The sequence below is a fragment of the Macrobrachium nipponense genome, chromosome 5 (genome assembly GCF_015104395.2).
Source record: "Macrobrachium nipponense isolate FS-2020 chromosome 5, ASM1510439v2, whole genome shotgun sequence".
NCBI classification, from domain to species: Eukaryota; Metazoa; Arthropoda; class Malacostraca; order Decapoda; family Palaemonidae; genus Macrobrachium; species Macrobrachium nipponense.
In genome coordinates this window covers 110,270,451-110,297,168 of record NC_061107.1, presented here as the reverse complement: position 1 = coordinate 110,297,168, position 26,718 = coordinate 110,270,451, and the positions used below count along the sequence as shown (strand labels likewise).

Sequence of the window (26,718 nt, the reverse complement as noted above, 5' to 3'; positions counted from 1 at the left end):
GATGGAGAGGCTGAAGGAGGAGTTGCAGTTGGCGAGGGAAGCTAAGGAAAGATTGGAAGTGGAGAATGAGAGGTTGAATGTAGAGTGTGAGGAGCTGAAGAGCAAGTTAGAAGAAACGAGAGGAATGCTAAGGAGTGCGAAAGTGGAAATGGAAGAGGTGAAAAGAGCGGAAGAGAGAATGGTTGAGAAAACTGACGAAAAATTTGGAGTAATGTTGAATACAGTGCTGGAGGTGATGAAAGGATACATGGGAGAGGGAGCTGTAGGAGGTAGGCCTACTGGGTCTTGTGACGGGCCAGGAGCGATTAAGAAAGTGAAAGAACAAGTGGATTAGAGTATAAATGATGAAAGTGATAAGGTTGTGGCAAGTAAGGGGAAGAAGAAGACACAGGATGGGGAGAAATCAGAGCAGAAGGGTAAGAAGGAAGTTGAGTGTAAGAAAAGGGCTAAGGGAAAGACTAGTAAGACTGATGAGTGTAGGGAATGTGCCGTATGAAAGTGTGAAAGCATGGATTGTGGGACAGGCAAAAATGATAAAGAGTAGTGTTAGATATAGGAGAAAGCAAAGTTTTGAAGAGGCAAGAATGAATGTTGGTGAGTCGTTGTCGATGTATGTGTGCTGGTTGGAAACATAGCTATGAAAAAGTTTGGGACGAAGGGATAAATGAGTGTAAGGTGTTAGCGCGAAAGTTGTTGGCAACTGTACCAGAGAGCGTATATGAATTTATGAATCTGAAACGCAAGGAAAAAATACGATGTGGAACGACATTTTAGAAATAGTAGAGGATTACAAGTTAGATAGGTGTATGAAAGAGAGTAGAAGTGTTAGTGTTAGGACTGAAGTAGCTGAGGTTATGCCAGAGTTTAAGAGCTGTAGGGAGGCAGTTTTAGAGGGGCCAAGGCGAATGGCAGAGCAAGTAGTTGATAGGAGCGTTAGAGTAAGTACCATGAGTGTAGTTAGGCCTAAAAGAGATAGGAGTGTGAGTGTCGGAAGAGTAGGGTCAGTTAGTTGTGAGGGAGAGCAGCAGTGTTACAGATGTGGTAAGCCAGGATACAAGAAGAATGAGTGTCGGTGTTACAGATGTGGTAAGCCAGGATACAAGAAGAATGAGTGTCGGTGGGTGTTAAGAGGCGTGTTTCGGGTGTGGGCAAACGGGGCATTTAGAGCGCGAATGTAAGAAAGATAGGGATATTAAATGTTACAAGTAGGGCACATAGCTAATGGGGGTACCCATATGAACGTAGCTTCCAGAAACTGCGGGAAGAACGGGCATTATGCTAAGATGTGTAAAGAACAGCGTGCAAAATGTGGAATGGAAGGTCATGTAGTGAGTGTGTGTAGGCAAAAGAGTATGAGTCAGGCTGGGAATTCGGGAAACTAAGTGAAAAGGGGATTCAGTTGGGTGGGTCATCTGGTATGCGGGCAGTAAGAGTGATGCATGTGTGTGAAAGATTGTTACATGAAAAAGGGTTTGGAGATAGAGTTTATGAATGTACGAGTGTAAAAGTGAGGTGCAAAGGGGTGTGTTTGGTTGCTTTTATTGATACCGGGTGCAGTGCCAATGTTCTTTTTAAGAATGGATGTGACAAGTTGTGGAGTGGGTGTGAAATTGGGGAGTGTAAAGGGGAGGTAAGAGGAATAGGAAGTGTAAATAAACGTATCTTGAAGCATTGTTGATACAAAAATTTTTTTAGATTGGTTTAGGACAATTTTGTTCATTTCTTGTACTTCTCTCAGGTTTCCTGAAAGCCCAAAATTTTGTTTTGCTTTTGCTGTTTTCTCAAAACTTACTTTTTTCCAAAAATAAATGCTTATTTCTCCAAGAAGACCAAGGCAATTCAACGAAACTTTTACAGTGTGTAGTAAATTTAGTGTGTAGTATAACTATATATTACAAATGAAAAACAAATGAACTTAAAGAGCTCAAATTTCTCAACTTCCCAACAAGCAAATTTTCATTATTAGTTGTAAAATAAGTGGTAGAAATTTGAAGCAAATCCTTTCAATCATAAGGTAGAAACAGTCATTTACTTTATCATGGGGCCTTATGGTGTCTGCACTCCCCTTAATATGGAAGTTTATGATAACTGCACAATTTACAACATACCTTTTGCCCCCTAGTTCCAAAGTAGTTGGTGTCAAGTGCTTGTTGGCTGCTTCTCTTATTATTTTTCCAACTTGTGGCGAGCCAGTGTAGAAAATATAGTCAAAACGTTCCTTTAAAAGTTCAGTGGTTTCTGGAATCCCTCCACATACAACACGATAACAGTCCTAAAGTTACAAAAAACACAGCTATAGTTATATAAATAAAGTAACAATAACCAAATTGGCAATTAAAGTACACAAATTACATTGTGCATGTTACAGGTGTGAATCTCCCAACTTCATCCAGCAATGGGACTCACCTCTTACCTCAATGCACTACTAGTATTAAAAATGAAGGAAATGCCTAAACTTAACAGACCTACACTTAAAAGATTTCTGTAATTTATCTGTATTTATCAGTTACTTTATTGTAATTACTTTTTGCTAAGCTCCCATTCTTGATGCGATACATCTTTACACAAAACTCTTAAACTGAAACTTTATTACAAGTTAATTTAGGTAAGCAGCTATGGAGTTGCTATTAGCTGTAAGATGTATTCAAAATATTCATGCCCTGACTATAAAGTAAGGAATATTACTTAACAGACTTTGTGACTTATAAGTAGGCCAGACCCAAAGGTTCTGTTATGCTGAAGTGCTGCTTCTCTGTCTGAGTTTAAGAGGAGTGAGGTGGTATTGGCAAACTCGAGCTACGCTCCCTCATAATAAAGATCCTGAGGGTGGCCACCAACATTATCCATAATCATCAAAACCTTGAACTCCATGTACAAGTTGTTGGGGTAATTCTTAATTTGAGGGATGAAGCTCTGAATGAACCAATTAGATATAAGGACTTTGGTGATCCAGGCATTGGGGTTGTGCATCCAAAACACGGGCAGAAAGAGCCTCTTCTTATTCTTGAGGGTCCTGGGGTTTGCAACCTTGTAAATGAGACCTGGTTTCAGCATGAAGCCAGCAGCATTGCCACACATGAGGGTACCCCTATCCTTCTAGGCCTTGTACCTGGGGGCTCTTGGCTTTGCTCTTCATGAGCCCTTGTCCCTAATGATTTTCTTGAAGGTCTTGGGATATATCGTGGCTGCTTCCATGTCTGCCAATGCTGCTTCCCCATGCAGGGAAACTCTTCAGTTGGAACCACCTTTGAAAATAGTGGAACCAACCCTTGCTGGCCTGGAAACCTTCAGGAGCTGACAATGGTCCTGCTTCTTCCTATTCCTCTTCTTCTAAGGCAGGCTTGTCGAAACCTAAGAAGTCTGCTTTCCATATGTTGCTGCCTTCCGTAACAGTTGAAAACTGCTAGTATGAGGTGTCATGCCTTCTTGCAAATGATGTTGGTGTCGAGAGCACAGTGGAAACCTTCTTGGTACTACTGTAGAAGCTAACAATCACAGCCTTCCTTATCTCCACCTATTTCTTGATGGACCGTACAGTACTCTCATTTACTCCATAATGTCGGGCTACCTTCTCCTGGAGTGTCATGACCTTCCTCTAGCAAGTAGGCTCTTTGCCAGAAGCCTTAGAAGAAGCAGGGCATTAGGAGGCATCTTAGGGCACAATTACATAGATTAACGCTGCGAACAAAAGAAGAGAGAGCAGTGAAAGCAGCAGAAAGAGCAGAGGAGGAGAAGGAGAGGAGACGAAGAAGGAAAGGGTGCATCAACTTGCTATGGCAGCCCAGGGTTGTGGTGGGATCACAAGCTAAAAAAAACAAAAGCAAGCAAGACCTCCCCAAATTTACGTTGACCACTGCTGGCTTACAAATTTCCCCCAGCCACACTTTCCCCTTTCTGTTCCTTTAGTTACAAACAGGAAACTTCGTTCAGCAAGGCAAAAAACACAATCTCAAACACATTTACTCACCAGGAAACTTGACGAAATCAGGGCGAGAAGCTGTGCTTTCAGCGTAGTGTGGCTGTCGACAAACAACTCCACCACTACTAGTGACAAAACAACAAACCACTATCATCAACTCCCACTGAACACTAAAAAACAAAAACAAAACAAACAAGCATCAAGACCATATGAAGCACGATAAATAATTAACACAAACACCTACGACACAAAAATTTCACACAGCTCAACAAACACCACAATTTCACCACAAACAAACACCAATCAACATCAAGACTACACAACTCAAAACACAACAAATCAACAACACAAACAAACACCAACCAACATCAAGAGTTCACAACAACTCACACACACAATAATTCACAAATCAAACACAGCAGAAACTCACAAGCTCAACAACCTTCAAATGAACACAAGCACAATAAACTCAATTACACAATATAAAAACAATCCAGAAAACATACAACAACAACTTACTACCTCTGATCAGACTGACTGTCCCAAAAACTGCCAAATACAGACTGCTACCTTCTGACAACAACAAATAAATACAAAACACGATACAGCAAATATACAAAACATCCAAACCCTTCCTATTGCCTCCAACAAACACAAACAATCCAACAAGACAACAACCAAAACAAGCAGTCTCTCTCTCTCTTTCTCTCTCTCTCTCTCTTACAAGTGACCCTTGAAAACATTGTCAAATGCAACCACTACATCACTCCTCCATAGGGTGTGTACCCCTTGGCAACCCCTTCTCCACATTCCTTGCTCAGCAGTGTGGGATTTCTCATTGAGAAATGGGACAAGGCTGAGCCTGAAGCCTGGCTCGACCATATGGAGTGGGTATTAGATACCTATAAGCCTGATCCTGGCAAAATAGCTCTCCTTTGGGAAGGCAATCAGAAGGCAAGTGTGCCACCATGTTTAATGCTCTCTCAGCAGGGGATCAAAGGAGCATTACCCTATTCCGGGAGGCAATAATAAGAGCTTTTGAGATAACTGCGGACTGGTGGAAGCAGAGATGGAGAAGTTTGCCAAAGAGGACAGCCAAACCTGGTCAGAGTGGCTGGCCAAGAAAACTTCAGCCTTTCGTAGATGGCCTGACGCCGAGAGTGCTGTCTGAGGGGCGATGCCTTCGATACCCACCATGAGCAAAATCCAATCCTTCGAGGGGAAAATTCACCCCCCCGGCCCCCTTCTGCTAACTCCCAGCCAACCCAGTGGTCGAATAATCCACCAAGGAAGCCTGCAATAAACCTAGGCACTCCATGGGCACCCTAAAAATCAGAATTACAAAAGTCACTGGAATTGGAAAAATAGACCTGCTCCTGTGAGCCAGTACCAAAGCCTGATTTCAGCCTCAGTAATTACACTACATGCAGGGTGCATGGGCACACCTCTTCATGAGCCAAAGTAAATTGCCCCAGTAAAACTCGACCCATTACCATGGCACCGACATATCCTTTTTCCATAAGTCCCCCCAGCTCACGGCCCTATATCTGTGGCGCCTACCAGAGGTAACTATCCTGCCCACTAAGTCAGAGCATTTGATGACTGGTGGGCAAACATCTATAATGTGGAAAGATAGAATTCCCCATGGAGCTAGGATTGATCGGCACTAGCTCGTCACAACTGAGAGCCCCAACCACGCTAAAATGATTCTTCCACACATCCAGTTGAGGGTCACAAGACCACAATGATCTACAATGTGTACTACTCTGGCAATAGCGACTTACATTACTGGAGGGTATGACGTACTGCTGGGAAAAGATTATAAGTCTCCTCTTACGTTCAGATGATCCAAGGGCTCACACCCTTACATAGCTCCAACAAGCTCCCATGGTCCTCATAGACCTACGTCTAACTCACTGCCAGTGCCATTTGAAGTCCCTCAGCAGTCCCATACTCTGCCCATCCTGGACGGTGAGTCAATTTCGAATCCTCTCCCTGCACCTGGAACTGCATTTGTGCCAGTGCCAGGGCAAGACGCATCTCCTTCTCAGAGATCCCAGTACAGGCTGCCTCTTAACCTCCCAGTTTGGCCCTGCTACCAGTGCAGGTGAGAGGGCAAACCAATTCTGGTAGGAACTCTCCCAGACCCTCATGACCACAGTGGAAACTTGCCCAAGGTGTGGCCTAGCAACCCGTGCCCGAGTCAGGCACCCCTACCTGTGAGTCAATTACACCAACGATAACCTCCTCTTCCTCCACGTCCGGAGATGACCAGTCCTTGAGTAAGGACTGTTGAATCAATCTTGGCTGAAGAACTCAAGGAACTGAGATTAATGATGTTAGGACTGTGGAAGAGTGCCACTGTTCCTGTTGTCACAGTAGCCGGAGCAGATGGCACTCAGGCATCTTCATTGGACCTGGGTCTCCCAAGTCCCCCTACAGAGTCATCAACGCAACTTTGGAGAGGTCCAAGAAAGAGAGATAACTGACATCAAGGCTCCAAGAAACCTAAGAGAGTTTGATAGTCTCTCTCTTCCAACTAATACCCTAATATTAAGGAGAATTCTGTCCCCATCCAGAGAAGGATACCAGGTTCTTCACCTATTACATACTTCCTTCTTATCATTTGGTAACTGTTTCTACTTGTACTCTTCTATTACTTCACCTTTTAAAGCTTTCCTTTCCCTCTCATTTTATGCTTTATTTTGGCAACTTCTTTCATCTTATACTCTGCTTATGGAGAGTGCCACTTGCCAGAGATTCTGGCTATATAAATTGGTTAACCTCTTTGAAAATGCCCTCAGAGGCATAGCCAGTTCTTAATAGCAAGCCCCTTAAAGGCAATAGGCTTATCAAAGGCTGTGCCATATTATAGGCACTTCATGCTATCTCATGGTATAAGGAATAAGTAAAAGCCAGTACAAAGGCTATCAATTAAGCTTTGGCCTACTAAGACTAGGTTGTTTAAAGTATTGCAATTTCCCAAGTTATCCATGTGATTTTATTTGCTGTGCGTAATTAAATATTCCTTCCTTCTCTATTTTTTCTTGTGATTGTGTATATTCTCAGGCAAGAAATACTGTACTGTACTACAGCTATTAAGCTGATTGGATAATTGGCACTTGTTATAGGCATCACCCTTATGGGCACGGTGTTATCGTATTAACTCGTGGGCACACTAACCTCCTACAAAGTGTTGTATTGCCTCTTAAAAGCTAATTAATAGCATGTCCTTGTATTATGGTATAAAGCTAACAGTATTGCATCATAGAATAAGGTTAACCATATTAGCTCAATTTTCTAAGTTGTAGTCTAAGTCACAAATTAAGCAATGTCACTTGCTGATGTTTTGATAATATGATGCTCTTTTATTGGATTAACGTTGCACAATATGATCTTTCAAATAATGTTTTTCATTGAATTTTTTCTTCAAATTAAAATTATATTTTTCCTAACTATATAAACCTGTGGTCCTTTACACTAGGACTTAGTCTACGGCGGAGCTGGAACACAGCCATTAAATTCTTGAACAAGGTGTTTAGGCAGTAACTACTGTCTAGTAGGCGAGTAGACCTGCCTGCCCAGATGTAAACACTCCACTTTGCCTTTCAGCCCAGGTTTCAGATTGAAGAGTGGTAGGAGGTGGGCATTAATGTAAAGGACCTCAAATAGAAAGGAAACTCGATGTATAGGGTTACCACATCAAATGCCTGACCAGCAAGTGTAAGATCGAGTCCTACCCTCTACCCAAAGGAAGAGGAGAGTAGAAGGACGAGGAGGGGGAAGGGAGAGAGGCCAGTCACCCTCACATCCTTCTCACCACCAGAACCGCACACAATAGGCGAGATGCAACCTGTCCTCTTGAAGGAGCCGAGTAAGCAAACATAACTTGAGCATCCACCACCGGTCCAAGGAAAAAGGAGTTCCCAGGCCCTGTGGGCCTACCCAAAGGAAGAAAGATATAAATGTAGTCCTAATGAGACTGCATCTGTCTTCCAGTCCAACATATTCTTCGGAGTATGATGAAAGTACTGTTCGCTTTTTGTGAGAGCGTACATTTGACATAGCCATCTGCAGAGGAGTTCCTCATGATCTAGTAGGACTCGAAGGACGTGTCGTTACACACTTCTGCACTGGGAGTCAGTAGTGGAGAAAAGAATGGACATTCAAAGAAGGGTATCAATTCCCCGAGGTACAGCAACACACCAATAGGACAGATACTTTGGATTTTGCACAAACAACTTATCCAAATAACATAGTGTTCCCCCCATATTCGCTGGGGGATGCGTACCAGACCACCACCACCAACCCCCCCCTCCCCCACCGGGAATAGCTAGAATCTGCGAATAGTTGAAACCCCTTTAAAACGCTTAAAACTGCCTATTTTGTTCGTTAAAACTCAAGAAAAACCAACTCAAAATTTTTATCTGGCCTTTTTTAATAGTTTTATCACATACAGTGCATTTTACAATGAAATTGATATAAACAGGAATTTGTGGATATTTCTCATAGAAAAATACTGCGAATAGGAAAATTTTCCACGAATAAGGGGGAAAGTTCTAGAGAGAGATCCACAAATACATGGTGAACTGACAGAAGGCAATTCACAATAAAAATTCAAATCAGTAATTCTCTTATGATGACAGATGATACTAATGACTCTACAATAAGATGATCATATGAAAATATGTTAATACACAAAAACATTATGAAAGATTGTTGTGTAAGGAGTTTCCCACACAATAGTTTGATTCATTAAATAATGGTAAAACTGAGATGTCTAATACAGCCTAGTGATAGAAAGAACAATGAAATAGGTAATCTGATAATACATTGGAAACAATCTAGCCTAGACTAGGTTATGGTTAGCAATTTTTTCCTGGGTAAATTTGAAAATAAAATTTATATTTATATATTACATATAAGGTTCAAAAAAAATTTTGACTAAGAAAAAAACCTATACTCTGAGGTAATCAAGGCTGATAATTGTTTCAACCAGTATTTTTCAGGGCCACTTGTTGGTCTGGTACTTTTTGTTAGTCCAGATAATGAGAACAAGGATAACTTAGGCATTCCTTTATTATTGATTGATGTGTTGAAAGTAAAGTGAAAATAAGAAACACATAATCATGCAGGTAAAAAAATGACTAATGAAGTTGTGTGGTAGGATAAATGAGAAATACAATCATATGAGTAGGAAAACTGATGAATGAGTATAAGCTTTTCAGTTATGGTTCAGTGATTATTCCATAATATTCCATAAAAGTAAATACGTAACTCACTTACCAACGGAAACCTAAAAGTAATTCAACGAGCTTAATTTACATTTTAACTTACATTATCCAAATATTTTGGCAGCAGTGTCGCAAGTGCCTCAGCAGTTGCAGGAGCAAGATCAGATGGTTTGAGAATAACACAGTTCCCAGCAGCAATTGCCCCTAGAAAAGAGTGATATCACCATACAAATCTTTACCCAACCATTTGATATACGTACGTACATCTATTGAGTTAAGACTCTTCCTATGTTTGTTTTGGGTTTATGGTAAAACCACTAACCTTGATATTAAGAATAACAAGCCAATCATGAAAATATTACAAAAAATACTGAAAGGCTTCAGTATATCTTATCTTACCGATATATAGAAAAAATTGGAAATAATGTTGAAAAAAATCTGCACTCAAAGTGTGCATTTTGCAAACTTTCTCCATCAGCTAAAGTTCTATTTCACTGAATTCATTTATATTCAAAATGTGTAAAGCATTTTCAATGTCACACAAATTTCATGTTTCATAGATCACAAACTAACATCTTACCTGTGGGTATTCAAAAACTATTACTATATGTGAGAACAAACAGCAATTCTTGTACAGTCACATTGTGAGGATGCTGTGTGATTTAAAACCATGTTATTTAAAAGTAATTTTCCCATAATTAACAAATTTAATAGGGAGGTTACATTCTTGGACTCTTGAGAAAGTTTGCTGATGCTGAGGTTTATGGTACTGTATCTTTTAAATATATATTACGTAACTACAACACTGAAAGAAATATCATTACCTTAAAAGGTAATAGAAACAACAACAAAAATATTCACTTTACAGTAGTACCTCGAGATACGAAAGGCTCAACTTACGAAAAATCCAAGTTACGAAAGCAAAGACGAAAAATTTTACTGCTCTACATACGAAAAGTTTTCAAGATACGAAAGGTTTCTGAAAGTCCGAGATTCGCCCCATAACAATTTTGAAACTCGCGCCGCACGCCACCATCTTAGTTATAGTAGACTCGCCACCATCCTCCTGCTCTCCCATTGGTTCCTGATGCTAGCCAAGCCATGAGATCCTTCTCTCTAATTGGACAGCATCCCTCCCATCATGCATCTTCTATACATACGTGTTAGCGTCCCTTAGCTCGGCCACTCCGCACCCAAAACTTTACCGTACGCAATCGGCATTCGTTCGCTCCAACGATTTTGTTTAGTAACCTAAATTCGTTAGTGATTTCGTTGCAGTACATATTATCGTGTTGTGCGAAGACTGTATTGTGTAACTACGTAAATTAACGTAGTCATGGGTCCCAAGTAAGTTGAAATTCACGGAAAGAAGCGCATGCTCTCTTTGGAGACAAAGATGGAGATCATAAAGAAGTACGAAGCTGGTATGCGATTGAGTGTGATCGCAAAGGAATACGGCCGTAATCCTTAAAAAGAAGGATGCCATCAAAGCAACTACACCGTTGAAGGGCATCACTATTTTGTCCAGCAAGAGGAGCCACGTGCACGACGAGATGGAACGGCTGCTCCTCATCTGGATAAAAGAAAAAGAAATCGCTGGCGATACAGTAACAGAGACGGCAATCGCTCACAAGGCCAGTGCTATTTTCGGCGATTTGATTGCGCAGGCGGAAGACGACGGAGGGGAAGGGACTTCAACGCCAACCCCAGAGTTCAAGGCTTCGCATGGCTGGTTCGAGAAATTCCGTAAACGGACTGGCATCCATTCGGTGGTGCGTCATGGGGAGGCTGCCAGCTCGGACACGAAAGCGGCCGAAGCCTTTAAAAAGACGTTTGACGAGATGATGACCAAGGAAGGCTACAGTTCTCAGCAAGTCTTCAACTGTGATGAGACTGGCCTTTTTTGGAAAAAAATGCCTTGTCGGACATACATCACAGAGGAAGAGAAGAAGCTACCAGGGCATAAGCCTATGAAAGACAGGCTTACACTCGCACTTTGTTCAAACGCCAGTGGGGATTGCAAGGTGAAGCCCCTACTGGTGTATCACTCCGAGACTCCTCGAGCCTTCAAGGCCCACAAAGTGTTGAAGGAGAAGCTTCCAGTGATGTGGAGGGCTAATGCAAAAGCCTGGGTAACGAGGCTTTTGTTCACCGAATGGGTAAATCTGTGTTTCGGCCCAACTGTGAAGAGTTTTTTGCAAGAGAAGCACCTCCCCCTGAAATGTCTCCTGGTGTTGGACAATGGCCCTCCCCACCCTCCTGGCCTCGAGGAAGATATCCTAGCGGAGTATTCCTTCGTTAAGATTCTTTTTCTTCCGCCCAACACCACCCCTCTCCTCCAGCCCATGGACCGGCAAGTGATAGCGAACTTTAAGAAGCTGTACACGAAACATCTTTCCAAGAGATGTTTCGACATCACCGATACCACAAACCTCACCTTGCGTCAATTTTGGAAGGAGCATTTCGACATCGTCATTTGCATCCGACTCATTGACTGTGCTGAACTTCAAAACTATAGTACAGTTACCATCCGAGTTACGACCTAGATCCGTTCCGACCAACAGGTCGTATGTCAGAATGGTCGTTAGTCGAAAATACCAGCCAAAATGGCCGACACGTGGATTATAAGTACTCTGTTAAAGTGGAAGATTATACTGTACTCGAGGACATATGATATGAATGTGTTGCATTTTTAAGTAACTTTTTCTGTTGAATAATATTATTGTGTATATACAAGCTGTTTATTTATCATTTTTATGCCTTTTAGTTTCACTTTTATAATTTTATCATGCTTTTCTGTTGAATAATATTACTGTACATATGTATATACAAGCTGTTTATTTATAATTTTTATGCCTTTTAGTTTCACTTTTATCATACTTTTTCTGTTGAATAATACGTACTATACGTACAAGCTGTTTATGTATTTATCATTTTTATGCCTTTTAGTTTCACTTTTATCATACGCACGGTCGAAAGTAAAGATCAGCTGTTAAGTCAGCGAGGCAGGGGATGGGGAAGGGGGTGGGGTGGTTACTGCGCTGGCCCATGTAGGGGAGGGGGTGGCTTCGATGCTGGATGAGGCGGGCTTTGTTTGTTGTTCGTTTGACAAACATGCTAAGTGTCGTTTGGATCTTCTGCTTTTTCTTTTGAATAATATTACTGTTGTACTATACGTACAAGCTTGTTTTATGTATTTATCAGTTTTTATGGCCTTTGTTCAGTTTCACTTTTATCATTTTATCATAGAGATATTTTTAATATTATACTGTAGGTGCAATGTATTTAACTTTTTTTTTTTCAGTTGCTTAGTTGATATACTACGTACATACATCTTAATATAATATGGTTTTAGAAATAAAATATTTTATTACTGCAGTTGAATTTATTATACAAAAATACAAATGAAGATCAAAATACGAAAATAGAAAAGTTACAGTTAAAAAATAGAACATACAGCTGTAGTACAAATAGAAAATACATATGCAGTAAAAAAAATAAGCAAAACAACACTCAAAAATTAATGTTCACTGGTGCTTGGTTCGACGTCATCAACACTTTCTTCATACGCACGGTTGAAAGAAAGATCAGCTGTTAAGTCAGGCGAGGCATGGGATGGGAAGGGTGGTTACTGCGCTGGCTGATGTAGGGGAGGGGGTGGCTTCGATGCTGGATGAGGCGGGCGTGTTCGTTTGACAAACATGCTAAGTGTCGTTTGGATCTTCTGCTTTTTCTTTTCATCGTAGATTTCTTTGTATGGCCTCATTACTTCTTGCATAGATCTCTCTATCCGGGCAAACCGTTCAACATTCGGATCCATTCCTTCCAATTTATGCAGCATTGTATTAAGCATTTGTATGGCTTCCGATAATCCCTTTACAGTAAACTTTCGTTCGTGCTCCTCCTCTTCTACAACTTCCTTTTCTTCCTCTCTTCTTTCTTCTTCATCTTTCCTTTCTTCTTCTATTGCTAACAGTTCTTCTGGGATGCTGCTGCTGCGGGGGTCCGGCGCCGTCGTAACTGTCATACCGCGCTGCACGCACTACGCTACCGCGCTGCCAAACAGTAAACGCCGCCAAATATAAAAAAAAGACCCCTGTCGGACACTGTCGTAAGTACGGGTGGACGTAACTCGCGCAGGTCGTAACTCGGATGGTAACTGTATTAAGTAAACCAACTGGTTAATTTTAGTATTTAATTACTGAACTGAATAGGTGCTGTGATAACGTTCCCCAATTATGATTAATATCAGGGAACTTGTATCAGAATATACTATGATGTTTTCTTTCACAGACCTACTTTTAGCAGGTATTGCTCCACTGATAACAGCATCACAAGGAAAACGTGTCTCTTTGCATACATGATTATTACCCCGTAATGAATGGACAGGTTCTCTGGAGTAGTAATAACAGGTTGCGGGTGATGGATGGACTGATCCTAGGGAGGCAATATTACATGCCTTCGATTTGAAGGGAATCGGGCGGGAAAGAGGTGCCACTACTTCTATAGCCCTTAATTTACTAATGGCATTTTTTACACTGGATAAGATGAGAGACTGGGCAGCTCAGGGCTTAATTTTGGTCTTGGCTGCAAAGGAGGATGTACCGCTTTCTCTTTCTCACATAATGTCATTTTGTAAATTTGCCCATAAATATACCAAGGGGTTGCTGTTAGTTTTAGTTCTTATCTTTTATAATAGTATGTCCTTTATAAATGTAATTTGCAAAGAAAAGTGCAATGAAATATTAGAAAAAACATATAAAGCCAAAAAAGCTACTGCATCTTTGTTCTCAGTAAATTTACTTCAATATTTTACAAATATGATCAGAATTTGTTACTAATTCTATTTTTATCTGTTTTGATATTGTGTGATCTGTAATTATAATTTTCCAGAATATAATAAATTCATTTATTAGAAAAATCATGTATAACTTCGTAAAATTTACAATTGCCTTGTAAAAGAGGCCCCACAACAGGTTGTCTATAGTAATTTTTAACCTCTCATGGAAGGTAGGGGAATTAAAAAAAAAAAAAATTCTTATACCATATGCATTTGCATATCTTCCTCTTTCCATTTATGAGATTTTTTCATTTTATTTATTTTGCCGACCTCAAAGTTTACCCAGTTTGGGGTGCTGCACAATGATAAATTACCCCATCCACTAAGGGTTAAACTTTTAAATTTCTATATAACGGCCATTGCAATTGTACTTAATTTATATTTGATGTTTTCATTAACGGACCTACTTTTAGCAGGTATTGTTCAGTTGACAGTAGCATCATTAGCAATGAAATTGTACTTAATTAGTATGTACATACCTAACTTAATAAAAATTAATTTGGCAAAATATTTCCATTGAAGTACTTAATTGTTAAGCCCATTAGCTTTATTTACCTGTGACTTGCAAGTAACCTAGGGCTGTTGAACAAATTAGATTTACAGTGCGTACAAGGTTAGCTTCGGTGGCGTAACATTAAAAAATTTGCTTCGGTGGGGTAACATTAAAAAATTTACTTTTAAGATAAAATGTATAGTGATTATATAATATAATATATAACTACTATCTTAGAAAAACACATTAGTATCAGAGTTCACAGTATACAGCAATATGACTGCATACTTGTGCCAAAGTTAACCTATTTATCCATATTGAGTTATGCTTAAGGAAGTTAACCCAATTTTTATGCTTCGCTGTGCTTAAGTAAGTCAGCACGTCTAACATTTTGTGAGAATAAATTTATGACAAAATTTACGGCAGTAATCATGGACATGGTAATACTATACATACTGGCTTATGGATAACCATTTTCATCACATTATACTACAGTGTTCCACCCATATTCGGGGGGTATCAGACACCCCTCCGAATAGCTAGAACCCAATAATAGTAGAAACACATATAAAAATACCTAAAACTGCCAATTTTGTTAGTTAAAAACTCAAGGAAAACCCACTGAATATGTTGATACCTGTTTTTTTCAGTACAGTGGTACCTCGACATACGAAATTAATCCGTTCCGAGGCAGCCTTCGTAACCTGAGCTTTTCATATCTTGAACCGCATTTTACATGTAAATTGCCTAATTTGTTCCAGGCCCTACAAAAACACCCCAGTAAATTTTATAATAAAGCTAAATTGACAAATAAACAATGAAATACAACAATTTGGACCATTCAATACCTAACTTAATACGTACTACGTACCTGTAAATAAAGTGTATTAGTGTACATGGTATACAAGAAAAACTGTACGTACATATGTGCGTATGTAGTAAAATGTGGAACCTTACCTTTCGAGTGAGGCTATCTCCGAAAGTGTCGACAGAGGAGGAGGACAAACGGCAGAAAATTTATTACGTAGTACGTACACTTAACCTTACGAAACACATTAAAAATGTCAGGAAACATAGACTAAACTTTACAAAACACATTAACAACACTGTAACACTTAACTTTACAAAAAAACTTAAACTGAATTTTTTTTTTTTTTTTTCATTTTTACATTTTTTTTACTTTTTTATACTTTTTTTTTTTTTTTTTTTTTTTTTTTTTACAAAAAAGGGATTTGACGTAGGAAAAATCTATTTCTGGGTGATTGGCTTGTGTCGCCTATGAAATATCCTAAGTATATTATTTCTAGGTAAAATTAACTAAAATTACCAGAGAAAAACAAAATTAAGAAAATGTCAGTAAAACTGACTCGCTCACTCTATAAAAGAAGTGTCGGTATGGGAATATAGGCGAGTGGGATCACTACCACGAGTCATTTACCATTTAGACCTTCCAACATAAAATCCCCACCAGAGAGAGCTGATACTAAAGGGTGATGCGGCCGCTACTACTACTACTACCGACGCCACGGACAGCAGCGCCCCTAGCGGTCATCCTTAATTTATGAACTCTTTGTCCGTGTAGGGTGGGTAAAGGAAAACAGGTGCGGTTTCATAGGGCGACACGAGCCAATCACCCAGAAATAGATTTTTCCTACGTCAAAATCCTTTTCTGGGCTCAGCTCGTGTCGGCCTATGAAATAGTACCAGAGAAACAGACAAGATGGGAATAAGGACAAATGAAACCCAATAGTAAAAAAGAGAGATATATAATATAAGTGAATCAGGGACATTACAGTATACAAACAAAAGTACTTAAAGCTAACTTATCCTAAACAATGGCATGGTAATACATAATAGTGTAATGGCAAGAACAATATAGAATGATTCACTTAATTAAGATATTTACAAAATATACAAACTCATTGTGTTACTACCTAGCATAAAAAAATAAGGGTAGAAACACTGAAGTACATTATATGTACAATAACGTGGATGTCCCTAGCAAAAAAATAAGGGACAATCCACCAATATGATTCTAGCGGCTAAGGCTAGAGTATCCCGAGTAGCATGGCAATAGGGTGAGGCATGTTGGACGAGGTAGGTAGAAAGGAGACCTGGATCTATACTACAACTACTGTGCAGTATCAGGAGAAACAATGTTTCCCGCTGCTACTGCAGAAAATTTTAAAGATTCCAAGGACTTCAGGTAATGACGTTTAAAGACTGTCGGTGATTTCCATCCAGTATACTTTTTAAGATCCTCAAAGTTCATATGTTGGAAGTAATTAATTGAGGTGGCTACTCCTCTGATGTCATGTGCTTTTGGAAATGAATCAGGGTTGGCTTGTTTAATGAAGTAAAGGATCTGTTGTCTGATTCCTTTCACTGATAAAGTGCCACCTTTTTCTCTCATAAAGAGAGAACCTGAGGATCTAGAGGATGTACGAGATAGAAAGGCTCTTAAAGTTGATACTGGGCAGAGAGAAGGATCTTGCGGAAGTGGGATGACTTTCCAAGGAGCCCACCTTGCAAGGGGATCCTCATTTTTTGCTAAAAAGCTACGATCCGGGGAAAGTAGAACTTCTCCTGAGGGGAGAAATTCCACATGACCCGCATCTCTGGATAGAGCCGACAGTTCTGAAATTCTGGCTCCTGAAACCAGGCTTAACAAAAATAACGTCTTTCTAAGGAGCATCATGAATGTGCAAGACGAGTTGTCAGTATCTGAGGCTAGTTTGAGGACATCATTTAAGAACCATGAAACTGCAGTAGGCCTTTGAGAAGGTCTGAGTCTAGCACAGGCTTTGGGAATAGACGTAAAGTAAGATTCTGTTAGGTCTATTTGGAAACCCAACTGAAAGATTTTCTTCAAAGCCGATTTATTAGTAGTAATAGTGCTAGCTGCTAAACCTTTTTTCTTTTTCAAACAAGGATCTGAAAAAGGATATAGCTAAATTAACTGTCATGGTAGTAGTGTTTGATTCATTCAGGAAGGATGCTAATTTTTTAACAGCTGAGTCATATTGTCTAATAGTTGACTCTCTTTTGTCTGATTCTAGAAAGAGGATGTTTTGTGGATCAATATTAGCATCTTTTTTAGCCGCAAACTTCATGAAGTCCATAAAGTTAGGGTCTGGAGAATTCCTGAGGAAGCGAACACAGTCCTCATTTGTACTGATTGCGACAACTTGGGATTGGGAATCCGTTGAGGTCGGAGACCCAATTCCAGAAGCAGCGGATACCAGTTGCTTTTTGGCCAGTCTGGAGCAATCAGAGCTACTAGTCCCTTGAAAGTGCCTCAGCTTGCTCAAGACTTTCAAAAGAAGATTCACTGAAGGAAATATATAGATTTTCCTCCATTGATTCCAGTCTAACGACAGGGCGTCCATGGCATAGGCCAGAGGGTCCAGGTTGGGGGCCAAATAGCAAGGGAGCTTGTGAGGCGAAGAGATCTACTTGGAGGCCTGGGACTCTCTGGCATATCCACTGGAAAGACCTGTCGTCTAGGGACCATTCTGATTCCAGAGGGACTGACCGGGACAAAGCGTCTGCTATCACATTTCTTACCCCTGCCAGGTGAGTGGCGGACAGATGCCATCTGTGTTTGTCTGCTAGCGCAAAGATGGCTATCATGACATGATTCACGTGTTTGCATTTGGACCCTCCTCTGTTGATGCAATGTACTACCACTGCACTGTCCAAAAAAACTTAGTCTTAGATGAGACTTCTTCGGGGGAAGGAGTCTCTTCAGGGTAAGAAATACTGCCATTGCTTCCAGGACGTTTATGTGGAGCTGGCGGAACTGAACTGACCAAGTCCCCTGAACTTGTTTGAATTGAGAATATCCCCCCCAACCGGACAGGGAGGCATCCGTGTGAATGGTTAACACTGGAAGGGGATATTGAAGGGGTACCAATTTGGCAAGATTCTTTACTTTTGTCCATGGACGGAGCTGATTGCGAAGGATCTGTGGAATTACTGACAACTTGTCTCGAGATTTGACGTTTGCTCTCGATCGCCAAACTCGATTTATATCTTTCAGCCTTGCTTTCAGGAGGATGTCTGTCACTGAGGCAAACTGAAGAGAACCTAGGATTCTTTCCTGGTTTCTCCTTGATGTTTGTTTGCATTTGAGAAATTGTTTCACAGACTTGGCTATTTCTTTTCTTTTGACCACTGGAATTGACAGATTGTGGGAAGACAAATCCCATTGGATTCCTAGCCACTGAAAATGAGACTCCGGAAGTGAGTCTGGATTTCGTTTTTTTTGTTTATCTGGAACCCCCAGATGTTCCAGAAATTGAACTACCTTCTTCGTGGCTTTGAGACATTCCTCGACCATTGGTGCCCAGATCAACCAATCGTCGAGGTATGCTGCTACCATTATCCCCTGAGTTCTCAACTGTTGCACTACCACTTCTGCTATTTTCATGAATACCCTGGGGGCTACATTCAGACCGAAGGGCATCACTTTGAATGAGAACCTCTGATTTCCTAGTTTGTTAAGCTAGGAATGGACGGAGTGTCCCTGGCTATAGGGATATGATAGTAATGCGTCTGTAAGATCGAATAGAGGTTGTGAACGGTGCCCCACGGGGAAGTAGGTCCGTACCTGCGAGATGGTGAGCATTTTGAACTTGTCGCAACGAATGAAAGAGTTTAGCTTTGAAAAGTCTAAGATTACCCTTCTTTTTGTTGAGCCTTTCTTTGGCACGCTGAATAAGCGACCTTGAAATTTTAGATGCTTGACTCTCGCAATAGCTCCTTTCTGAAGGAGTTCCTCCGCATAATCTGTCAATTCCTTTGATGGTACTTGATAGAATGATTTGATTGGAGGAGGATCTTTGATCCAACTCCAACCCAATCCTTTGGACACGATGCTCTGTGCCCATTTGCTGAACCCCCACCTGTGACGGAAGAGGAACAGCCTCCCTCCTACCTGGGAGCCTCACTGTTGTTGAGCGGGTTGACCTCCGCGCCCTCCTCTGAAGTGCTTGCCTCTTGCAGCTCTTCCCTGTGCCACGCTGACGAAAGTGGCCCCTCGCATGCTCCCACCCTAGAGAACCTGTTAAAGGTTGGGTAGGCCTGGCTTTCATACATTGAATTGAAGGCCAGCGAGACTGCATAAGAGGTGGAAGGTTGACTTTGAGGAGACAACAGGAGAATGGGCTGTGTCTGCTTCGAGGTTGACGGCTGTCCCTGTTGTGTAACTGGGACGGCCTGAACGAATGCTGTTGCTGCTGTTGTTTCTGGTAAGGTTGGAACCTTCTACTCTCCTTTGTTTCTTATTCTTTAGTTTCTTACCAGCAGCAGGGGCGGTCTCTTGTTTCCTCTTGGAAGAGATGCCCCATCTGGCTCTAAGGCTCTGGTTAAGCCTAGCAGCCTCGTGGTGCACCTCATTCACAGAGGCCTCTGGGAAGAGGTCCGCACCCCACATGCTGGAAGCCAAGAGTCTATTAGGCTCATGCCTGATAGTTGCCTCCTGTAAGACATGCTTTCGGCAGTTCCTTCTGGTTAGGCAGAAGTCAAAAGCATCGGCTTGGACCGTCTGGAGCTGGGATTTAGCCAGTATCTGAACAACGGTTCTGTAGCGTAAGACAGGGCAGCCATCTCCGTAATAATAAGGGAGTTAAGAGACCTCCCAAATCTTGTACGGGCATCAAACTCTGCCTGAATAAGGGTATCAGGCAGTCTTGGAAGCTTCTCGTCAAACTGATCCATTGCGCAGTCTGGCTTCAGCTTACCTACTGAGAAAGTGGCAGGTAGGTTCTCCCACAATTCTCCAAATGCCGGGAAGAGCGGAGATGTAGATTCCGCTTCCCTCAACTGTGGCATGGGCTCGTCTTTGAGGACTGCCTGAAGAGTCGCTTCTACTACTTTGGTAGCGAACGGAAGAGAAGCCTCCTCCTCCGTAGCGAAGATAGTAAAGGGACTCTTGAATGCCTGGAGTTTGGTATTGGTACAGTCCCAATCCTCCAGGCAGTGAACCCATTCCCGCTGTGCATGATCCCTACTATACAGCACAGTCTCTCGGGAGATCTTATCCTCCCTATTGAGAGCAGTGACGGTCAGCCTAGCATACCCAATGAAAGGCTGAGTCAGTCCGGGAGGGTAGAACTCGAAGTCCTCAATCCTTCGAGTTCCACACTCCGGTATAGAAATCATGCCGTCCTTGAAGGGGGCATAAGCGGCCACTCTCCATGGGTTATCCATAGAGAAGGCTGGTAGGGATTCATAAGGAGGTAACTGTAAGAGGACAGTAACCTGCTACAGGGGAGCTTGGCTGAGGAGCCTGGTTGAGGCCAGCAAAGCGGTCGTCGTGCTCTCTAACTCGGTTAGAGAGATCTTGGATAGACTGACCAGACTGGTTAATCGTGTTTGACAGCTGTGCAAACATTTGCTCAAACTTGGAGCCAAGAGAGCCAACCATCTCTCCCACTTGCTGCATTACTACTGCTGAGAAAGTGGTGGGATCAAAAGAGCTCGGTCCCGCCACCCCAACAGGAGTTACCGGAGTAGATCCGGTAGATGCCGGAGAAGGCGTTGGCTCGGCCGGAGAGCGAGCCTTCTCCTTAGAAGCCTTGCTTCTAGAGCTCTTAGAATAGGAAGAGCTAGGCTTCGCTTTCACCGCGTCTGCGTAGGAAGTCGTAGACTTCCTAGCTGAAGAAGAGACGACGACTTCTTAGAAGTCGTCTTATGTAGGGTCTTCTGTTCTCTCTGTCCTTCACCTTCGGGGGTACAGGAGACGGCGAGAGCGAGCAGGGATCTCAGATCCCGTGAAGCCTTGGAATGAAGAGGAAGAGGAACAGGGGACAGAAGATCCAGGAGCACCCAAGGAAAGACCTTGGGCGCCCGACACACCTACCTCAACCAACAAATCCTCTGCCCCTACTGCCATAGGTTCAATATTCAGGTCCAGGTTGGCCACATCTGGGACCGGCTCCTGCGTAGAGACGGACCCGAACGCCTGCTGCACCTCCTGCTGAATAGAGGCTATGAGTGGGGCTGCCGAGATGGGGTCCACATATCCCGTCGCCTTGCCTCGGGGAAGATCTGGACGGCCAGTCTTCTTAAGCATATACGGCTGGCCCTTGGCGGGTTCTTCCCGAAGCCCGCCCACCCAAGCCTTCAGGGTTGCCAGGGCGACTTCCTTCACGGCGGCAGCCTGGAAGAGAAGGCGATATGAAGCTTCTAGCGGCGGAGATACGGTTTAAAGAAGCTTAAAACTAAGGGTTAGTGGATGATAAGACAAAGAAAAGTCCAGGAGTAAACTTACCCCACCCAAAAGCTGACTCACGAGGTCATAGCAGATGGTGCAAGCCTCCGGGTGCCAAACGATCAGTCCGTTGTGGTTGATGGCACACGGGGCGTGGGTCCTACACTCTTCATGGGCGCCAGGGGTCGATACAAACGTCGCGTTGCAAACCTGGGGACCTTGGCAGACGCTGGTAGCCTGTAAGTGGAGAGATACATGAGTATCAGGTACACACTTACAGCCTAACAAAATACTCCGCTGCATGCCGGAGCATGTAAGTTAGATTAAACCAGAGCCCCGCCGTAATACGTGTGGTAACTAGGCGGTTGGAGGAGGTCTGAGGCTACGCCGGAGACAGGAAAAAGATTCCAACCAGGAGTGGTGAGGAGCCATGAAACCACGACGGAGAACGACGGAGATAGTACTATAAATAAATTAAAACTAAAATTCACCGTAACAGTAAGGGTATATCCATATATAAGAGGTATAAAACTTTTAGTCTACTAGAGGAGTGCCCGGGTAAGGAGCGAGCTCTCCTCCGGTAGCGAAAAACAGGATATAGTAGGCAAGCAACAGACCACTAGTAATTTCCCACCCCCCACCCCGCCCACTGGCGGAGCCAGGCGGACCTATAACCGAAGGGGCCCCCGGCTTCAGCGAAGGCTCTCCGTCCGTTAAGGTAGGGGAAGGGTGGGACTGAGGCAATGGGGGGGGGGGGGGGGGTGGGGGGGGGGGGGTCGGGTCCCGGGCGTAAACACGGCGGAAGAGAGAGAGGGGGGGTGGCCTACCCCCCCCCTGTCGCTACTACTACCCGCTCGGTAACCCAGTACCCGAGACCAGTGGTCACCCTAAACCCCAGCTGGTATGGAGCTCCAGGCCTCCTCGGAGGGAGAGGGAGGTAGGCTACTGTGGTTGTCATGACAACCAAGGAGATCCACCAGACCCCTCCCTATACCTGGTAGGGAGGGAAGGGGAAGGGTAAGGTGCTAAGGGACACGTGATCACAGGTGGCCTAAGCCGCGATAGCAACACAACCACTGAGGGGCCACGTGAACCAGTCTGTACCAACACATGGCACAAGCACCTAGGCTAGCCTAACGGCCCTAAATAACAATGATAATACATCGTAAAGGAGGAAAAGACACTTTTAGTAAAAGAAAAAGAAGCCCAGGAGGAGGCAAAACTGATCCGAAGAAACAGTTGACTACTCGGAGCCAGCGGTAGCCGATGAAGAGCAAGAGCTGGGATGCTGGGCCAGAAAAACAGCAGTATAGCCCTAAATACCAAACTAAGAGAAAATGGTAAAAAAGGGCTGTGTCCTAGCTATAAAAACGATGTAATAATACGATGAACGTTAAAAAATAAAAAGCCCATAAGCATAAGATGTCCCAGTATGGGGAGGACCGGGAAATCTTAAACACGAGGCGGCACACGGCCGCCACAAGTCACCGGGAGACCGTATAGACCTATAAAAAGGAAAATACTGGTCCCTGGAAGACTAAAATACTAGGAAATACTACTTATGAGGCACTTAACTTAGCCGAAGCAATTGCAGCACGTTCCATCGTAATGGTTGAAAGTAATCCAGTGAAAAAAACAAGGGAAAAAACATGCAAAAGGCAAAGGGAAAAATTGGACCTAGCGCTGTAAAGCTAAAAAGAGTTAAGATGCCGGTTTTTGTTGGGGGGGGGGGGCCGCTAGGGGTGGCGCTGCTGTCCGTGGCGTCGGTAGTAGTAGTAGTAGCGGCCGCATCACCCTTTAGTATCAGCTCTCTCTGGTGGGGATTTTATGTTTGGAAGGTCTAAATGGTAAATTGACTCGTGGTAGTGATCCCACTCGCCTATATTCCCATACCGACACTTCTTTTATAGGAGTGAGCGAGTCAGTTTTACTGACATTTTCTTAATTTGTTTTTTTTCTTTGGTAATTTTTAGATTAATTTTACCTAGAAATAATTGATCTTAAGGATATTTCATAGGCCGACACGAGCTTGAGACCCAGAAATGTTATTTGTCAGAATGAACAATAAAAAGTTTTTATGCATACTTTACCTGGCAGATACTATACTTAGCTATAGCTTCGTCGTCCCTGATAGAAATTCGAATTTCGCGGCACACTTCTAAAGGTAGGTCAGGTGATCTACCGCCCGCTGCTGGTGGCGCGGGAATAGGAATCATTCCCGTTTTCTAAGACAGATTTTCTCTTCCACCTGTCTCCTGAGGGGTAGGTCGGTCGGGGCCATTAAACCGTATATATCTGCCAGGTTAACGTAAATGCATAAAACTTTATTGTATCATGACAATAACATTTTTATGCATTCAACTTACCCGTCAGATATAGACTTAGCTGATTGGCACCTTTGGCGGAGGGTAAGAGACAGCTAATTTACTGAATAGACAGGAAACAACATATGTTGTAGGTAATAAAAAAAACCTTGATTCCTACCTGTGTTAGCGAAAGACTTCATGGCTACGGCCTAGGAGCCTGTATCGCTTCAAGAGCCTCAGCGAGGTAGTGACCTCATGCTAAGAGTTCTTGATGGTCTGTTACAGGGGTCTTACCCACTTACGCAACAGAACCTTAGGATCTTTGTCAATGGGATCCTATCCACTTACATGACAAAACACCTTGCCTATTGGCATGATCATAGAGCACGACACTAATCCCGATCACCTGATCCTAATTGGGGTTAGTACTACGATTGAAAGGAGTCATCCCCGAACATCCTTTCAAGCAACCCACAACTCAACAACAATATTACAAATAATCATTAAAAACACAAAAACAAAATTAAGGATCAGCATCTGCTCCATTTACCAGCATAGTATCCGCTGATACATAAGGTCCAAGAGAAATTTTTTTTTCGTATGTTACTCTAACATCCTTTAAATAGTGGGATGCAAATACTGAATTGCACCTCCAATAAGTTGCTGCTAAAATGTTTCTCATAGACATATTCTTAGTGAAAGAAAGGGAAGTTGCCACAGCCTGGACTTCGTGAGCTTTTACTCTCAGCAGCTTTAAAGAGTTCTCTTGGCAATCCCTGTGAGCTTTGGTAATCACATTTCTGACAAAGAACGCCAGTGCGCTCTTTGACATAGGTCTTTTGGGGTTTCTTACCGAACACCAAAGACTTTGTTGACATCCCTGAAGCTGTGTCTTCTTTTTTAAATAGAACTTCAAGGTCCTGACTAGGCAAAGGGACCGATCCAACTCTCTACCTACTAGAGAAGAGAGTCCCTTGACTTCAAAACTTCTAGGCCAAGGTTTAGAAGGGTTTTCATTCTTTGCTAGGAATAGATCCTGGAAAGAAATAACAGCCGAGTCTTTTTTAAATCCCACCCGAGAGTCCAAAGCATGTAATTCACTGATCCTCTTAGCAGTTGCGAGGGCCAACAGGAATAATATGCATTTACTAGTAAGATCTCTGAATGAGATTTTATCTGGAGGTTCGAACCTGTCTGAAATCAAGAATTTTAGGACTACGTCAAGGTTCCAACTCGGGGGAATAGAAGATCTCAATTTAGACGTCTCGAAAGACCTAATGAGATCATGAAGATCTTTATTATTTTCCAAATTCAGTCCCCTGTTTCTAAAAACAGCTGAGAGCATGCTCTTATATCCCTTGATAGTGGATACAGCCAATTTCGACTCTTCTCTTAAGAAGAGGAGAAAATCAGCGATTTTGGTCACAGAGGTATTGGAAGAGGACAGCTTCTTCGACCTACACCATCTACGGAAAACTTCCCACTTTCTTTGAAAAGCCTCTCGCTCTGACCAGTCTTTCAATAGTCGAAAGGCAGTCAGGGAGAGACTTTGGATGTTTTTGTGAAACCTCTCGAAGTGGGGTTGTCTGAGCAGATCTGTCCTTTTTGGTAGAGATCTGGGGAAGTCCACCGTCCATTCCAGTACCTCTGTGAACCAGTTTCGGGAAGGCCAGAAGGGAGCAATTAGAATTAATCTTGTTCCCTCCGATGCCACAAACTTTCTTAGTACTTCCCCCAGCAATTTGAATGGGGGAAAGGCGTAGGCGTCTATGCCTGACCAGTCCATGAGGAAAGCATCGATCGCCGTGGCTCTGGGATCTTCTTCTAGAGAGCAGAATTTGTCTATCTTCCTGGAGAGGAACGTGGCAAACAGGTCGATCTGGGGTCTTCCCCAGAGGGACCACATTTGTCTGCAGACTTCTGAGTGGAGCATCCACTCTGTCAGGAGTACCTGGTTCTTTCTGCTCAACCTGTCTGCCCTTAGGTTTTTTACACCTTGCACAAACCTTGTCCGCAGAATTATGCCCCATTCCTCTGTCCAGGTTAATAGATCTCTCGATTTCGTACAGTGAGAAAGATTGAGTGCCCCCTTGATTCCGGATGTAAGCCAGAGCTGTGGTATTGTTGGAATTGACTTGAACTACCACTCCTCTGACTTCCGCTTCGAAGTATTCCAGGGCTAGATGAATCGCCAGGAGTTCCTTTTGCGCATTGCAAATGTGCAGTGTAGCCTGTTCTTTGGTCCAAGTACCTGCCACTTCCTTTGGGCCAGTGTTGCTCCCCAACCTGTTTCCGAGGCATCGGAAAACCAACACTCGGTGAGGGTTCCCGAATCAAGAGGGACACCCGTTCGTTCTTTATTAATGGGGTTAACCACCACTTCAGGTTGGACTTTATCCCCTGTTGAATGGGAAAACAGTCTGACAGGTCTCCTGTCTTTTGACTCCACATTTGTCTGAGATAAAACTGCAGAGGTCTGAGATTTAATCTCCCTAGGGAAATGAACTGCTCTAAAGAGGAAAGGGTGCCCAGCAGACTGAGCCATTCCCTCGCCGAGGTCCGTTCTTTCCCTAAGAAGTTCGAGATTTTTTCTAAGCCTCGAGCAATTCTCTCTTGCGATGGAAACACCCGAAAACCCCAAGAATCCATCTGTATCCCCAGATAGACTATGTTCTGTCTGGGGATCAATTGTGATTTCTCGAGGTTCACG

General features: G+C 42.7%; 1 protein-coding gene across 3 annotated transcripts in view; it reads right to left on the bottom strand.

Annotated features, from left to right (window-relative positions):
* Nucleotides 1-26,718, bottom strand: part of LOC135215588 (aldehyde dehydrogenase, dimeric NADP-preferring-like) — a gene marked incomplete at its 5' end in the record, with an annotated part of 210,827 nt that overhangs the window by 172,459 nt on the left and 11,650 nt on the right. For all 3 annotated transcript variants that reach the window (XR_010314736.1, XR_010314735.1, XM_064250455.1), the window contains 2 exon segments: nucleotides 2,109-2,272; nucleotides 9,257-9,357. Coding sequence is in view for 1 of the 3 variants with exons in the window: in XM_064250455.1 (XP_064106525.1) it covers nucleotides 2,109-2,272; nucleotides 9,257-9,357 (265 nt within the window).